We start from the raw sequence: 17,892 nt of genomic DNA on the forward strand, positions 1-17,892 counted from the left end.
ATAGAAAATACTTACATGAATCAATTTACACCTTCAAAACTCATTCACCATAAAATATTAAAATTCTGCACACAAAAAAAATGTAGGAAAAATAATCTAAGAAATATATAATAGAAATAAAAAAAGAAATACTAGCACATTTACCTTCAACTAAGATTCTGGTGTTGCTTTGTTGGTGTAGTCCTGTAGAGAAAATTTAGAAGAGGCTTTGTTGGCGTCCTGCATGCAGAGAAAATTTGGAAGAGTGATGGTGAGAAAGAATGGGGGAATACACAGAAAATGGGGGGAATACAATTGAGAAGAAACGGGTATCTAACATTTAATGGGTTTAATTACATATAATTATGTGGGGTTGAAAAGAGAAATAGGTACTTGTATATTTAAATGTAGTTATTTTTTTATTTCCGACAGAATGGTTATTCTTTCACAAATTAGATTGGTATATTTTAATTAAAGTTGAACAAAACTTTTGATGGAATCATTGTCCCGTCATAAATTAAATTGATATTTTTAATTTCCGACGGAATGATTATTTCATCACAAATTAAATTGGTATATTTTAATTAAAATTGAACAAAATTTCCGACGGAATCATTGTCCCGTCATAAATTAAATTAATATTTTTTTTATTTAAATGAATAGTCTTTCTGACGGAAAAATTAATTTGGTCGAAAATTACAATATTGTCATAATTTTGTGACGGAATCATTTATTTTCATCGATAAATTGTGATAGATTTTAAATCCATCGGAAATTTTTCATCGGTAATTTAAAATTTTCTTGTAGTGCACATGATAACTTAAATGAGGTAGATACTTCCGTTCGTGGCAACTTTGATGAAAATGTCCATAGCGTAACTGACATACAAGTAGTGCCCAGCGATCAACGTGTAGATAATGACACTATTTTGAATAGACATTCCATGTTGACATGGAGTAAGTGTAGCATTTTTAAGCCAAAATCATAGACAAGTTTTTTTGATGATACGGTTCCTACAAATGTGCGAGAGGCGTTATAATCGTCTAGTTGGAAGGTAGCGGTGCATGCTGAATTTGATGCCTTACAAGCAAACAAAACGTGGTCCCTTGATCGACTTCCTGAGAGGCGATCTGTTGTTGGTTGCAGGTGGCTATTTAAGGTAAAAAAGAACCCCGATGGATCTGTTCAAAGGCATAAAGCTAGGCTGGTCACGAAAGGCTACTCACATGTTCCTGGACATGATTTTAAAGATACCTTTAGTCCCGTTGTGAAGTTTGCAACGTAGAATATAGTTCTTTCCCTTGCGGTTGCTAAGAACTGGCCTTTATGTCAAATAGATTTAAACGACGCATTCTTGAACAAAGATCCATCCGAAGATGTGTTTTTACAACAATCTCCAGGGTTTGAGAAGTGTGCTGCAGATGGTTCTCCTGCGGTTTGCAAGCTTCACAAGGCATTGTATGGTTTCGTCAGGCACCTATGAATAGGCATGACAAACTTAAAGCAAGTCTTGTTCGAATAGAGTTTGTTAAATCAAGAGTAGATGTGTCTCTCTTTGTGAAAAATGTGAATGGGTGTTATACATACGTTTTAGTCTATGTTGATGACATAGTTGTTACGGGAGAATCTAGTGAAGGTGTTGAGAAGGTGATTCAGCTCTTGCAAACTGACTTCTCGCTCAAGGATCTGGGAGAGTTGAACTTTTTCCTAGGCATTGAGGTTAAAAGGAGTGAAAATGATCTTGTTCTTACTCAAAGGAAATACATTCTTGAGTAGCTGGAAAGAATAAATATGATGAACGCCTTGCCAATTGCTACACCAATGATGGGATCGTCAAAACTTGATTAAAAAGCAGGTGATTTATTAACCGAAGCTCGTGAATATCAAAGTATAGTTGTAGCTCTCTTGTATGTTTGTCATACAAGACCCGATGTTGCGTTCAGTGTCATTTGCTGTACATAAAAATTGGAAGCATAATATCAAATTGAGGTTGCGGATTTTTTGCGGATGCGAAGCATAGTATCAGTGTCATCCACAGTATCTCCTGGATATTACGTAACGTGTTGCGGTTGTCGCGGGCGTGATCTCTTTCTCAAAAATCACAATACGTCTAATATATTATATTTATATATTTTACAATTATCTTTTAATATACTAATATTAATATACTCTTTTAATATTTTATTTTGAAAATAAATATTTAATTTCATAGATAAATATTTATTAAAAACAAATATAAACCATAGAAGTGCTATCATACTGAATAATGAGTAATAACAATTATAATGTTAATGAATAAAATATAAACAATATCACTAAAATCATATCAAATTTTTCATATTGTAACATAAAAATGTTCATTTTACATAATTTAGAAATAAAAAATATATAACTACAAATATAAAAATTCTATATCTTACCGTTCACACCAAAATGAATGATGTAGCAGATATAAAGTATTTTCATCCTCGTCATTGTCTTGGTTTTGATTCCTTCTTATTCCATGTCAAGAAGACATCACATTATGTGCATCATAAGATGCATCATTGGTAGAAAACATGTTGTATGATAAATGATGGCAAAAAAAATCCATAACTTGGATTTTGTTCAAGTTAAGGTGGAGAATATGAATTTGGTTGGTAATAATGAGAACCATGAGATTATTCACTAATTTCATATCATTTGTGTAACACCCCAACCCGTATCCGACCCGAATACGAGTCTGTTATAACCAATTTAAGAAAATATACGTTTTATGAACAGTAAAATATGATATGAACAGTGAATAGTACCGTATGAACAGTGCCGAATGTTAAAATTTTTTCCAGATTGTTTGAGGGGAATCGATTCCCATGCTACAGGGTACCGATTCCCTACTACAGTACTGCTACAGTACTTTCGTAAAATACATATAAATTCATAAAAATTTAAGTTTTCATCTGTATAAAACTACCATTTACATGTATACATTCCATCATATGATTTTACTAATCATTTAGAACATATCATATTCAAAACTTTATTTACATGCCAACCACTATAATTATTACAAAATACATACTATTAATTTCTTTTCTGATCTGATCTTTGGAAAAGAGAAACTGACATGTCTTGCTTAACTTTTATCATTCTTCCTCTTCTCGAAACCTACGCGTGAAACAATCACACGCTAAGTCGTTGATTTAGTGAGGCATACACATCTCTTTATTATAACATTTCATATAACAAAATGCATACATGCATCTATACCATCATTATCATGATCTTGTACTTATCTTTTCTGTGTACTATATAACATCATATAATTTCCTATGAAACATTTCATATCACCAAAAGCATATACGTAACATATATTGTAGTGATCATTATCTCTTTATTAGCTCATGTACACAAAGAATTCAGTGTAAACAATAATAACACGATATCATATAAAAATGCAGATACTTTTAATATCTTTTATAGGCTCATGTACATTATTGAGAACTCAAGGTATTCGAGTACATTGAAGTTGTGCACTATTGCTGTCACCACAGCTCGTATAAGTCCCACTAAGTGGCATATGAAATTTGTCCCGAAGGACCTATCCAGAGGTCATAAAGAACCTCGGCAACTGTCCATAGATCCCGAAGAACCTAGGTAAAATGTCCATATGTTCCTTAGAACATAGGTAACCCTCGACTCTTGGCATGCCAACTATACCACTAGCTCTCATATTATATAACATGGGCATTATCATTTATACATTTCATATCACTTGTTCTTTCACATAACTCTTTATCACATTTCATATGATCACATATTTCTTTCTCTTCTGTCACATACCATATGTATGTGTCAACATATATCTCATATCACATGTGCATATCATCATGTAGTTTATTTTTGTATAATTCATATCACTTATCATATGATTTCATATTCATATGTCATATAGCTCGTATCACTTTGCATGGGTTCACATAATTTCCTATTACCTTATAAGTAAATACTACTTATTTTATCTCACCTTTTCATTTATTTACATAAGTCATTTAGTACTTACAAGAACATATCCACTCACATAATCAAACATACACACATTTCATATCATTCATTTCGTTTTCTATATCCTTATCACATAACTTATTTTATTTCTCATGTTCTTATGCAAGCACATATATATATATCACATATACATATTCATGTAATCATATAGATCATGTCACATACAATAACATTTTAAGAGTTACTTCTTACCAAAATAACTCCGTCACTGGCTCATCGCAAGCCAATGTTCATTCTATAAGCACAAATTAAATTGCACTCACCTTAGCCTTGCTTTGATTTAATCCTAATCGTTTGATTATTCCGGAACTTGTTTAGGTTCAATATCTACATAAATATAACATTTCAAAAAAATTATCAGAAGCCTAAACCTTAAATTTGATGTTAATAACTTAAGCCGGTTTAATGAACCAAAATTCAATTTTTTTTCTTTAGGGGGGAATTGATACCTCTAGGGGGAATCTGTACCCCCTGCATAATCTGGAATTTTTCGTTCAAGCCCAGAAATTACTGGTCATGCACGAAAATTCACTATATCAACTTAAATTCTTCATGTTTAATTCCCTTTCATACTCCTAACTTACATATACATGCTTAAACTCATTTATATCCATTTATTTCATCTTAAACCTCAAAATTCTATTCTCCATATAGAAATCAATAATCATACCAAATTTTCCATGTTATCCAAACTTAATTCTAACACTTTTAACTTCTTATTCTCATAGATGACAAATCAAATTCATCCTCCAAATTCATTTAAACCTTCTTATTCAAAATTTCACTTAAAAACCCATTTTCTTTAATCTGTCATAACTCCTTTATCTTTTGATTTTAAGATAACTTAAGCTTTCCTTAAGCTTAGTTATCATCTAATTATCAAAACCCAACCTTTAATTCAACAAATAATCAACAAAATAGAAAACTCACATTTACCTAGCTTCCACGGGGAGGAGGAAGAAGAAAGGAAGAAGAAGATAAAATGTTTTTATCTCCCCACGTTTTTATCTCCTATTAAAGGGGATAAAAATATCTTTAATGCCAATTGACCATTTTGCCCTTTAATTCCTTGAATAATTACTAACAACTTTCCGAAAATATTCCTAATTAAATCATTGAACTATTGAACTATTCTACTTTAATAACTAAATTCCGAATTTTTACAATTTAGTCACTAACCCTAGTTTTGGATGTTACAAATTGTAGCTGAACTTTATTTTATTTATAATATTATTTATTTATTTTGTCAAGGAATATATATATTTTATTTTATTTATAATATTATTTATTTATTCTTTATATTATATATTAGATAAAATTTTATAGTTTCATAGTAAATAGATAAAATACATATACTATTATAATATTATAAAGTGAATTCCTCTCTTATAAAAAATTTATATAATAATAAATAAATATATAATTATGATACTTAATGTTAATATTAAAATTTAATTTAAAATTAATCACTTTAATTTTAGACGTGAGAAAATTTTAATTAATTCAAATTTAAGTAACTAATTTTAAACGTAACTATCACAATATCATTAATGATATATATTTATAATCCAGTTTTAAGAATTAAATTAGAACAATTCATCTATGTAATTTTATATTTAAGATAATTTAAAGTTTGTTACGGTGTTGTGGCGCAATTTATAGCGTGTTGCGGTGTTACGTAATGAATTTTTACAGCAACAATCGTGATGCGGTTCCCTTATCGCGTTGCTATGATATTGCGTCGCGATAACCTTAAAAAAACGTTACAATGCGGGCGTTACACTGCGTTGCGGCCTCAATTTAGTACTATGGTTCAGTGTCATTGGCGGTGCATAACAATTGGAAGCTTCGACAAGTGGGTGTTAATAATGTGTTTCTTAATAGCGAATTGGTTGAGGATGTGTTCATGATTCAACCACTAGGATTTGAGCAAAATTCAGATGGCGGTGAGCTCTTGGTGTGTAGTTGGAAAAACGCTCTATGGGTTAAAACAAGCTCCTCGTAATTGTACTCTAAGCTTCGAATTTTCTGTTGAGTATCGGTTTTGTTGGTACCCGTGCAGATGTATCTTTATTTGTTAAACAAGGTGATGGTAAATGTGTTTACATTCTTGTTTACGTTGACGACATTGTTATCACTGAGAATTCAGATGAATTAATTGAAGTCGCGGTTCGTGTTATTGGCAAAGAATTCTCTCTAAAAGATCTTGGTGAGCTAAGTTTCTTTTTTGGTCTTGAAGTTGAGCGTAGTGAGGGAACCTTGTTCTTGAATCAATGCAAATATATCCGTGAGCTGTTGGAACGTGCTGATATGGGTGATGCGAAGTCTGCCAATGATATGTTCTCCCAAACTATCTTGTGATAGTGGCCAACCACTTGATGATCCTCAAGTTTATCGAAGTGCAGTGGGTGGATTGTTGTATCTTAGGCATACCAGGCCCGACATCTCCTTTAATGTTGGGTGTGTTGCTTAGTTCATGCATCAACCGTGTGAACTTCATTGGTTAGCCGTTAAACGTATATTACGATATTTGAGTGGTACGTTGAATTATGGTCTTTTGTTTTGTGCCTCTGAGAGTTTCTCTTGCGTTGTGTGCTTTTTTCGGATGTTGATTGGGCGAGTAATTGCGATGATAGATGCTCAGTGTCCGGCTATTGTGTGTACATAGGTGATAATTTGGTTTCTTGGTGTTCAAAGAAGCAATGATCTGTTTCTCGGTCAACTACTGAGGCTGAGTATTCGTGGGATAGCCGACGTGGTGTCTGAGCTATTTTGGTTACAAGCTTTGCTTGGTGATATGGGGGTTTGAATGTACTGAAGCTCCTGTTGTGTGGAGTGATAGCTCAAGTGATGTTGCTATGAGTGTGAATCCGATTTATAGTAGATTGTTGTTCATCTCACCCGTGGAGGTAAGTAATCTAAACCACATTAAATATTTTTTTTCGTACATATGTTATTTTCAGTCGATATCGTTTTGGTTATTTTCCACTCCCAAATTTCTAACAACTTTTAATGCACTGCTACATGTTTTGAAGTCTATAAGTCCACTCAAAGATTTCAGTATTCCCCTCTTTTAATCACAATGAGAGTTTTTTTTTTCTGTATTGTATTTCAGATCGTTGATTTTGATAATTATCTGTTTTTTCAGATAGGCCTGGTCTAAGATATTTCCAGGATCTTTGTGGGGATCGCTCAGCAGATAAAGTGATACCCAAGCTTTTGATAATGAAGGCACTCCTTTTCCCTTCCCTTCGGCACTAGAAGAGTCAGAATTAGGTATGAAAGGCCTTAACTTTTCAATTTACACCTCTCTTTTTGCCTGCCTTACTTTAATTATAGATGCTTCCTGGAAAGTTCACCATCCACAAACCTATAAACATATCAGAAATGACCAACAATAGTGCTGGTAACATGCATCACATTCACATCACCAGCCCTTTTTGACATAGGAATGATGACAAATCAAAGTGGAAGAACATTTGGTGATCTCTTCTCTTGTAGGAATAGAATAGATGCATGAAAAAGCTCACCGTTTCATGCTCTGTTCGAAACTATATATACATATAACTTATCATTGCTGCAAGTACTGGGGGGGGGGGGAAAAAAATTTAGAAACAATGCAAATCTTGAAGATAATTCAGATGTTGAAGTGGGAAAAGGAAGTGGGAAACCATGAGTCTCTGAGTGTACGAAAGAGAAGGCCAACTTGTGGGTTGAAACACTTTGTTTGGAAGGTGAAGTCCAAGTGGACGCAGCAAAGAAGAAGCATGCGGTTCAGTTATGACTTGCACAGCTATTCTCTCAACTTCGACCCCTTATGAAACTCTTTGCCTCTTCTCTTCCAACTAAGTTCGGGGGTGGCAATTTGATGTGTAAAGACAGTAGGATTTTCCATTTCTTTTATTTTCTTTTTACTAATTAACTACTATAGGAATCTGAGATGGTAGTACCTTCAGATCATGTATGTGTGTGTATATATTTCAAAACTCAAATGTATAGCATACTGCAAAATAGCAGTCTCTCTTCTTTGCAAACTATGAAGATTATGATAAGGTTACCTATTGGAATTTGATCATATTTATATGTTCATATATTTTTTACTTTACACCTGCTTATTTTTGGCATCGACGAACATTGTGGTCAGTATAGTCAGAGAAGAAGACACGATTTATGATAGAGTAGAAATTTATAAAAAATTTCGATGAAAGCTTTTAAAATTTTAAGGAACGAATATATATTATTAATAAGCAATAGAAAAAAATATCTAAATTACAGTATGAAAACTTACGAGGATAATTTCTTATGGTTCAAGATACCTATTTTATGACCATCTACAAGATCATAATATTCATTCACACGATAATATAACTATAACAAGATTAATAATAAACATTATTCTTCGTGTTTAAGCCATATACATTATATTAACTAATCGAATTATGTTCATGTACAATGTGATGATGATTTCAATTGTTTATAGGATTATCCGGATGAAAACGGTACATGTTAAGAAGTTCATAGTTTAGAAGAAATTGTAGTTGGTGTTATTGAAAATTCTATTGTGAGGACAAAACTGAAGATACAACACATTTGCAACCAATTACGCGAAAGGAAGCATTCATAGAGACAACAACTCTTCACAATTTTTTTGTTGAAGTAAAAAAAAAGCAACACCGAAAATTTTGGATATAGTAAGGAAAGTTAGAGATTAAATACAATTAGACTTAAATTTTAAGAAGCAAACAACAACATAAACATATTTAATTAAGTTCTTTATTATATTTGTAATTTTATATAATTATTAATTTATAATTTTTCATTTAAGACTGTCACACAGAATAAAAATATTTAATTAAATGTGTTTTTATTCTAAATAATAATAATAATAATAATAATAAGTCATGACCATTAAGTGATTATAGTTAAAAGAAAAATATTATTCTTTGGAATTAAAGATACAAACAAACAAGTGCATCGTATGATGTGTTTACATTCATTATAATTTTTTTTAAAACGGATGTTATCTTATAATTATTTTAAACTAATAAAAAAATAATAATAACTGTCATTTTAATAGTTAGCTATATTTAAGTGCACTTTTGAAAAAAAAATATTTTTATGCTATTATTTAAGTAAAATTTCTGTGAAAGTGATGATTTCTATCAAATTTATTAAAAGATAAAACTTATTATATCAAATAAAAAAATTTATATGAAACCCGTCACCTCATCCCTCAATTCCACGTACATTATAATAAATAAACATAATCTCAAATAAATTTTCAAACATTTGCATTTTTTAAAAAAAATTCCACCTACATTATTTAGCCAAAAAAAAATCTTGGTATTTCAGTTCAATTAACTAGACACAGTAAATTCTCCCAATTTGGTTTCTCAAATAGCTATAAAAATCCGTTTTCTTTATAAAAAAATATTTGGGTAAACTATGCATTTAATATCTAAACTATCAGTTTTAATCTGTTTTAGTACTTAAACTTTCATTTTTTTAAAATCATGCCTGATGTTTAGTTCTTGTTTCATTTTAGTACCTCTATGTTAAATACTTAACGCATTTAGTACTTAAAATATCAGTTTTGGTTCATTTTAGTACCTAAATTTTCAAAAAAAAATTAAAACCTAAAGTTAAATTTTGAATGGGGTACTAAAATGAAAGAAAACTAAATTTTAGGTATGATTTTAAAAAAATTAAAAATTTAGGTACTAAAACGGATTAAAACTGATAGTTTAGTTACAAAATGCAGAATTTACCTAAAATATTTTGAAAAGTCTTTTATTTATCTGATTTAAAAGGAATAATAAAATGTGGAGGGCACCAAACTTTTGCCACTGAGAACGACCACGAACACAATTAACGCCCACGTGCCGCCCATCAAATGTCTTTCCCAGCCATCCATCAGGACGGTTTACGTAAACAATCTTGTGGTCCTCGCACCCAATTCCTGCCTCTTTTCAACCATTCCCCTGGCGAGGTTGAGTTACACGCGCCACGAACGGTTTTTTTGTTTCTTATTAGCTGCAGAGGCAGTAAGGGCCAATAGACGAGGCAAAATGGAACTTCGTCACCTATCACTTCCTTGTTTGGCCTACGCCGGTGACGGAACTTTGAGGAAAACACCCGCTTATGGATTCTAGAATAATTCCCACCACAATCTATCTTTCTTTCAGTGACCCAAGTTTTGGATTCGATTCTTTTTGGTGGGTTTCGATCCCGTAAGGTTTCTATCAAGGTTTTAGGTAAGAATCGATTTACCCATTTGCTTGTTTCCGCTCAATTCGTTTTTTTTAGGTAAAAAGTTCTGGTTTTTTTATTTAATGAAGTTTCTGTTAATTTGGGTGCTTGTTGAAGTTGTTAAAGGTTGTAGTTGAGCTGGATTGGCTATGATTTTTGGGGCATATTGAGTCATTCCTTTGATGTTTTGCATGTTGGGATTTATGAGTACTTATTTTTTGGGGTGAAATTTACATTTTCAACTTTTTTTTTGGAATTTTCTGATGTTCTATTTTTGTCTCTTATCATCTTTTTTTTTTGCTGGAATTTCATATATGATGATTATGTGCGAAAGCTTTAGTTTTTTTGTGTGTGTGTGTTAAAAATCTAGTTTTTGATTAAAATTGAATGGTCCTTGAAATATGAATTGCTGGCTTGGTTGAGTTAATTATAGGTATTTAATGCTTAGGATCTGTGTGTGTGTGTGTGTGTGTGTGTAATGTGTATATATAATATGGATAAAGAGGTTGCTGGGATTGATAGACTATTGTAGATAAGGAGGGTTGTAATTGTATAACTTTTTTTCTTGAAATGCCATTTATGTTGACATATTATTAGTTTGAAGCATATGAAGGTTAGAGACATCCAAAGGGGAAAATAGTGCTCGTTGGAGTAATGAAGTTAGTTTGAGCTTTCTTGGTGATGAAGGGAACAGTCAATAGAGAGTATAATATTGCATCACATTTATTGTCAAGGGCTATCTGGGTAACAGTCTTGTGCAGTTTTCACTTTTCATATAGATTCTGTCATCATTATGTCAGGGAGCAGGTTATATATATTCTCACTGTATTTTGCTTCAAGGATGGAAAAGCCTGTAATTTTCACTTTACAAAAATCTTATGAGTAATAGACTGATGTTTTGTTCCTTTGTTTACCCACTTTTCTAGATTTGTGGTAAACTTGATTCTGCTCTAACGTGTCTTTCTGTGCGTTTTGAGATTATATTATTTTTGCTTACTCTGTGCATACCTGTCAATTTCTTCTTTACAAGTAAGGGAAAGAAGACTTGAAGAGTAGATAATAGAGAAATTTTAAGGAAAACGGAGAGGAAATAGAATGGAAAGATAGAGGAATAGGAGAGTGGAATAGAGAAACTAGGGAATGAAAATCTTCACACTTGAGGTCAAATGCCCAATTCATGATATGTCAATAACTAAAAGTTACTAGAAACTGAAAGAACATTCGTCCACACAAGCTACTTCCTAAACACCGAAGTTGATATGAAATGCCACATTTAACCTTAAATGCCCTTATAGTTTCCTAAATACTATAAGTTACATTGAGAATCTAAAATACATATCATAAATTTCTAGGTTATTCAGTTGTATAACAAGCATGATCTTGTTCTGCATCAATTTTGTTTTATATTTATTGAACTTAAGTCATTTGTTGGGAATTCCTGAGTTGGAATCCACTTAAGCACATTGTTGTGTTGTTGAACATAATCTCTAACAATTCATGTTAGCACTTGTTTCTTCTTATTTCCCTGTTCATCTTAAGTTTCATACCAATATTTCCCTGGAGATTTCTGGCGTTGATGTTTTTCCATATACAACAATAGCTTTTTATTTATTAGATGATATTCACTGATGTGAAAAGTTATGATCTCGCCTTTTGGGCTTTTGCAAGCAGTAACAACTAACAATGATGCTTTTTGTGGCTCCTTGATTTGTTTGAAACAGTGTGAACTCTGCCAATTAAGCTAATATTGATTGACCAAACCAATCACACCATCTTTTTTTAATTAAGCACAGCTATGGAGGCACGACCTGCTTTATCCATTCAGAGATCAGGTGCAAGCCAGCTTAGTAACCATGGGGTATCTGGAGGATTTTCATCATCTTTACCTGCCCTTTCAACACATCTGGAAGAGACATATCAAAAGTTCCCCAATACTCAACAAGCACATGAAGAAAGAGAACTGATGACTAGGCCTTTGGCCCATACAACTCGTCTTCCTGCCAATAATGGGGTGGTTGGTCACATATTTTCATCATCGTCTGGATTTTCAAATGATATTCATTACTCATCAGCATTACCAAGGGAAAAGCATTCAAGAAATTCTCCTTTCATATCTCAGTCACCGACTAATACTGCAGCATTGCCATTATCACAATCTTCAAGTTCACTGTTGCCTCAATCTACAATTCCAAGTCACTGTAACAAAGAAAATAGTGGTTCTTGGTGTACAGATCCTGATTTTCTTGATTTTCCTGTAAGCACCCCTGTCCTGAGCAGTCAACTAGAAAACAGTAGCTGTAGTGGTATTATGAGACCTGAGAACTTCGGCAAACACAATGATTGGCAGGAATGGGCGGACCATCTTATCACTGGTGATGATGCATTGGCTTCCAATTGGAATGAACTTCTTGTTGACAACGTTATGAATCTGGAACCAAAGGTGTGGATGCTTTCAGACTATGGAAGATAAAGCTTATCCAGATAAACTTAATCCTTTTGGCATTGTTTATCTTTGATTTATTTTTCCTTCTTGCTGCTTCAGATGGCATATCAAGTGGAAAAACCATGCACAACCGTACTTACACAGAATCAACAGCTTCCTTCTCCATCTGTAGAAAGTCATAGTGTTGTAAACCCTTCTGCAAATAATGCCCCGGCAAAACCACGAATGCGGTGGACACCAGAACTTCATGAAGCCTTTGTTGAAGCTGTGAACCAATTGGGAGGCAGTGAAAGTGTGCTACTTTCATTCCTCATGAAACTATTGCCAAAAGTCATTAGGCTTATGTTATGTCTTAATTTGTTTGGTATTTTCAACTTACAGGAGCTACTCCAAAGGGTGTGTTGAAGCTTATGAAAGTTGAAGGCTTGACTATATATCATGTTAAAAGTCACTTGCAGGTGCATACACCAATTTTTTTTATTCAAATATATATTTTAAATGTGTGCACAAAGACTTTGGTTAGATTACCCTTTAACTGGAGATGTCATTCTCTTCACTGCAGAAATACAGGACAGCTAGATACAGACCAGAGCCATCAGAAGGTATATGTTAATCTCCCTTTATGTTTTTTCCTTTTCCTTATGTGTGTTACTTATTTGTGTTCCAGAACCATTAGCTTTCCAGTGAAAATTTACGATGCATGTCTACTTTGCACTCAGCAATCTCCCATCCCATACTGATATATTAGAAATTATAGCAGTGTAAGTGAATGGATGGATGAAGGGTTGTTGAGACTTGAGAGAGGATCTTTTTCTCATTAATGAAGTGGACTCTGTTTGGTTAAGCTGGTTCCAGGATCTCTTAGCTGTCTGCTCAAATATGTTTTTTTTTTCCATTCGCAAACTTTGCCCCTTCTTGATTTATTCATGGAACTGGTTATCTTTGTAGTTGGCATGGATACTGTTAAGATTAGAATCAAAAGAAAATATAGATTTGCTTGTGTATCCCTTCGGATCCATTAACCTTTATATAGATGAATTATTTACAAAATTACAAGTATAACATTCTGTCTGAAGCACATGTCTATACCAACTCTACTACTAATTTCTCAAAAGATACTTTATCATTTCACTTTGGTCATTGGATCATAAATATTTAAGTGACTATCATGTATATTGGATCCCCAAAATTTCTCAGCCGTGTGATTGCAGGGTGGCTCTGTATAATTTAGCTGACATAATGACAATTGCTTGCAGGATCCTCAGAGAAGAAGTTAACTTCTATGGAAGAAATCTCATCTCTGGATTTGAAAGCGTAAGTAATTTCTAATGGTTTGCCATTTATTTCTAATTAATACTCTATGCTATTTATTTATTTATTATTTCTGGGTTAAGGAATTGAATCAGGGACATTGAGCATCTGCTTTTATACTTTGTGTTCTTTAATAAAGTTTGAGTAGCATACTTGATAATTATTTGTGACCTCTTTTGTTAAAAATGAGTGGGATGCTGCTATTTCTAGCTGGGAAATATCACCTTTTAAGAAAATGGTTAGTGACAAATTTGTATGAACTGTACTACGCTGTCTGCTATACTCAACATATCGGAAATGCTGGTGTGAAACCAATCAACCATGAAAGGATGGTTGATGCATCTCATTAGTTCATTCTTTAGTTACCTTAAACTGATGTTGGATTGTGTATTCAAATCTTTGGTCATGTTCAAGTTTTGTCAAAGTTTGTAATATGCTTCTAAAACGAAAATGTTTTCCATGGATTTTCCTTGGTAATCTATTAGATAGGGAGATGAAGCTGCAAATTTAACATTTCTTTTCCTATTTATTGCATTTTGCAAAGAGTTGATTATAGAAAACTCCAAATGGAATCCATAATGAACATATCATATAATCAAGGTCTAATGCAGCTTCAGTCAGTTGATTTGTTTTGTTTACCGTTCATCGTATTAAGTCGTATTAAGTCCATTTTTTATTCTGAACTGGAACAGGGGCATGGGGATCACTGAAGCTTTGCGTTTACAGATGGAAGTTCAGAAGCGGTTGCATGAACAGCTTGAGGTATGAATCTGTGCTGGGAAGGATTTTGGGACATAAAAGCAGCACATTGTGTACTTGAAGAAAATTGAATTAAATGAATCTACCTTCAAATTTGCAATGGAAGTAGAGAATGGAGGATCTTTCTCCCCTTTAGACAAGTAGAAATTATGTTTCCGTTGTGCTCTCATTCAGATTGATGGCTTTAGATTTTGAACCTTGAAAAACTGATTTTATTGCCATGAGATTTCGAGGAAGTGGGGGGGGGGGGTTGATCTGCTGGGTATTTGCGCATGGATTTTATTGCTGAGTTATCGTATGTGATGTCGCCGTTGTATTCTGTAAAAACTATTATTTTTAGGATGAAGGCCAGCTATCTAAATCATATTTACTTAGATACTAGCTTTTTCTTTCTTAAGGTTGAAGAGACATGGGCTTAAGTGGTGGATTTATTTACTATGTAGTCCATCTTTGCCTTGTGAAGTTGCACACCATTATAGTCAAAGTTCTGAATGAACCCTTCACTAATTGATGTTTCTAATTTTTTCTGAGGGGTCTATTGGAGTAACATTAATATCTTTTGTTTCTCCTTTTCTGTACAGATTCAAAGAAATTTGCAGTTGCAAATAGAAGAACAAGGGAGGTATCTTCAGATGATGTTTGAGAAGCAAAAGTCAGGTTTAGACAAGCTGAAGGGATCATCTCCTAATCCGGAGAACCCACCTGCTCCTTCAGATGCTACCAATGAGTCTCCTACAAAAAGTAAACTGGAATCCTCCCAGCTGGATCACAGGAATTCCAGAACAGGCACAGAGAGAAGTCCACAAGAAATCTATGGAGAGCATAAGACACCTGAAACAGTTGATCTAGAGAAAGCTGAAACCCGTATTTCTGATTCGAGTTCACAGCAAACCTCAAAGCGCCCAAGAATTGAAGAATAAGTTATATGGTAGCTTTAAACTGACTACCATAATTATTTCATGGATGAACGCAGGATAAGCCAAGTTTAGATAAGGTTAGAGCTTTTGGAGTTTTAAGGTCCTCTTCCGCCATGTTAAGTCCTTGTGGACAATTTGCTTAAGCTGCTAAGCACTGCCGTCTTATGAACAAACCGCGTATAAAATAGTTGAGTTTGATTTTCCAGACTTCAACCTCGGTGAAAATGCAGGTGCATTATATAAATACCGGTTGCACAGAGTGCACTAGTTAAGACAGGGAAGGAACTCAATTTTTTTAGGGAATTTAGTGGCCATGAACTTGTTGGAAGAAGTGAATAAAATTCTCATTCCGAGATCTGTACATGGCTTCAATGTACCGTAGTCCATATGTAGTGGTTTTTAGTATTAACTTATGAGTAAAGGGAAAATGAATACCATTGCCCTGTTCGAGTGTGTAATATGGCAAATGACATTGACCCTTTGACATTTCCGGCGTATATTGACATTGAGATACTATATTCAGTAATATCAAACCAGCTGCGTGTAACCAGCGTATATTAGCATTCAGATATTAGACTCAGTAATATCAAACCAGCTGCATGTAACAAATCAGGAGTCAACATTGAAAGTTGGCCACACGAAGGAGATTAAAGTATCTTCTCACATAAAAGGAATTGAATTTGCAACAATGTAGGTAGATTGAGTTGCTTAAGGATTTCAAACAATGTAGGTAAATGGAGTTGCTCAAGGATTATAATCGTGTTATCAATTACTATCTCGAAAAAGAGAATGTTGTAGTAGATGCCTTGAGACGAAAACCAATGTCAAACTTGAGAGCAATGTTTGCAAGATTAAGCCTATGGGAGGATGGTGAATTATTAGTCGAACTTCGAGTGAAGCCTGTCTTGGTTGGTACGAGAAGTAAAAGAAGGCCATAAATTAAATGAGAAACTGGTTTCGAGTTGAAAAGTGGTGACATAGTATATTTTAAAAGTTGATTCGAGTAAAATTCTTTTAGAAAGCTCACAGTAGTTCGTTTGCGGTTCATCCTAAAAGTAATAAGATACATCAAGAGCTTATACAGCTATATCAGTGGTCGAATATAAATAGATACCATAATTTGTGGCAAAGTATTTAGCACATTAGTAAGTCAAGACTGAACATCAAATGTCTTTCAATCTTCTTCAATCGATTCAAATTTCATAGTGAAAATGAGATAGGGTCACAATGGATTTTATAACAGAGTTACCAATAACTCGACGTAACCATGCGATTTTGTGACTGTAGACTAATTAACTAAAATAACTCATTTTCTACCGATGCGTATAACTTCAAATTAGAAAAGTTGGCTTAACTGTATATTGTCAAGATAGGGAGACTGTATGATGTGTCGAGTTCAATTGTACCGGCTAGAGATCTTCATTTTATCTCAAGGTTTTGGAAAAAAGTTCCATGAAGTTTTGTAAGTAGAGATAACACATGTTTATGCCTAGAAGTGTGTTATTGAGCTTATATTTGTATTGCATGTATATCTTTATGAATTGCACGATTCGGATTCTTTCATCTAAGTTAATAGATTGTGATCGTTTTAGATGAACATTATTGACGAAAGAATTCTAACTTCATCTTTTGAAAAGAAAACTAATTTTCATTAATGAACATATGCATTCATAGGACCTTACTAGTATGTTGGTTTATAAACTATATTATTAATTTGATTTTGATTTTGATTTTATATTATGTTCTATTCGGAGCTTCAATTTTTTGTATAACTCCATAACTATTTTGTTTAATACTACCTAGTGTAGATGTCCTAAAAGGTATTAAATATTATACGATAGAATTGAATTAATTCAGTTAATTTGGTAGATCATCGATTTAGTTCAATTCGAGGAACGATTAATTCCCCCCCTAAAATTCAGTTAATGGTTAATACTATTTGAAATCAGTCAATTAACCGAATTAACAAAAATATTAAATATTATATATTATAAAGATATAAAATATGTATTTTAAACTAAACTCCATTAGAAATTAAGACTCAATTCTTTTTTAACCATATTAGACCCATTAAATTATCGAGACTTAATTAAATTTTAAACCAAATAAAAAATATCTCTAGTAAGTTTAAATTAATCTAACTAAAAGAATTATAAAAATTTCTCAACAAATTTCGATTCGATTAATATC

General features: G+C 32.9%; 1 protein-coding gene across 3 annotated transcripts; it reads left to right on the top strand.

Moving 5' to 3' along the window:
* The first annotated feature begins 10,074 nt into the window (after positions 1-10,074).
* On the top strand, positions 10,075-16,057 carry LOC120177348 (protein PHOSPHATE STARVATION RESPONSE 1-like). Of its 3 annotated transcripts, none has more exons than XM_039183528.1 (8): positions 10,075-10,277; positions 11,994-12,712; positions 12,815-13,007; positions 13,097-13,173; positions 13,278-13,317; positions 13,972-14,029; positions 14,719-14,788; positions 15,367-16,057. In XM_039183528.1, exons 2-8 carry the CDS (start codon positions 12,068-12,070, stop codon positions 15,703-15,705), a joined length of 1,422 nt encoding a protein of 473 aa, XP_039039459.1. In that variant the 5' UTR covers positions 10,075-10,277; positions 11,994-12,067; the 3' UTR covers positions 15,706-16,057. The 3 variants fall into 3 exon arrangements, with proteins under 3 accessions (XP_039039459.1, XP_039039457.1, XP_039039458.1); XM_039183526.1 differs by having other exon boundaries at positions 10,076-10,277; positions 12,061-12,712; XM_039183527.1 differs by having other exon boundaries at positions 10,076-10,277; positions 12,066-12,712.
* Positions 16,058-17,892: the final 1,835 nt, after the last annotated feature.

Source organism: Hibiscus syriacus, unplaced genomic scaffold (genome assembly GCF_006381635.1).
Source record: "Hibiscus syriacus cultivar Baekdansim isolate YM2019G1 unplaced genomic scaffold, ASM638163v2 tig00112285_pilon, whole genome shotgun sequence".
Classification (NCBI taxonomy): Eukaryota; Viridiplantae; Streptophyta; class Magnoliopsida; order Malvales; family Malvaceae; genus Hibiscus; species Hibiscus syriacus.

Bases quoted from the DNA above. Each gene is read 5' to 3' on its own strand.
- LOC120177348 (XM_039183528.1), top strand. From the start codon at position 12,068: ATGGAGGCACGACCTGCTTTATCCATTCAGAGATCAGGTGCAAGCCAG. The intron at 13,008-13,096 runs GTGTGCTACTTT...TTCAACTTACAG, and splicing joins CCAATTGGGAGGCAGTGAAA to GAGCTACTCCAAAGGGTGTG. The intron at 14,030-14,718 runs GTAAGTAATTTC...GAACTGGAACAG, and splicing joins TCATCTCTGGATTTGAAAGC to GGGCATGGGGATCACTGAAG.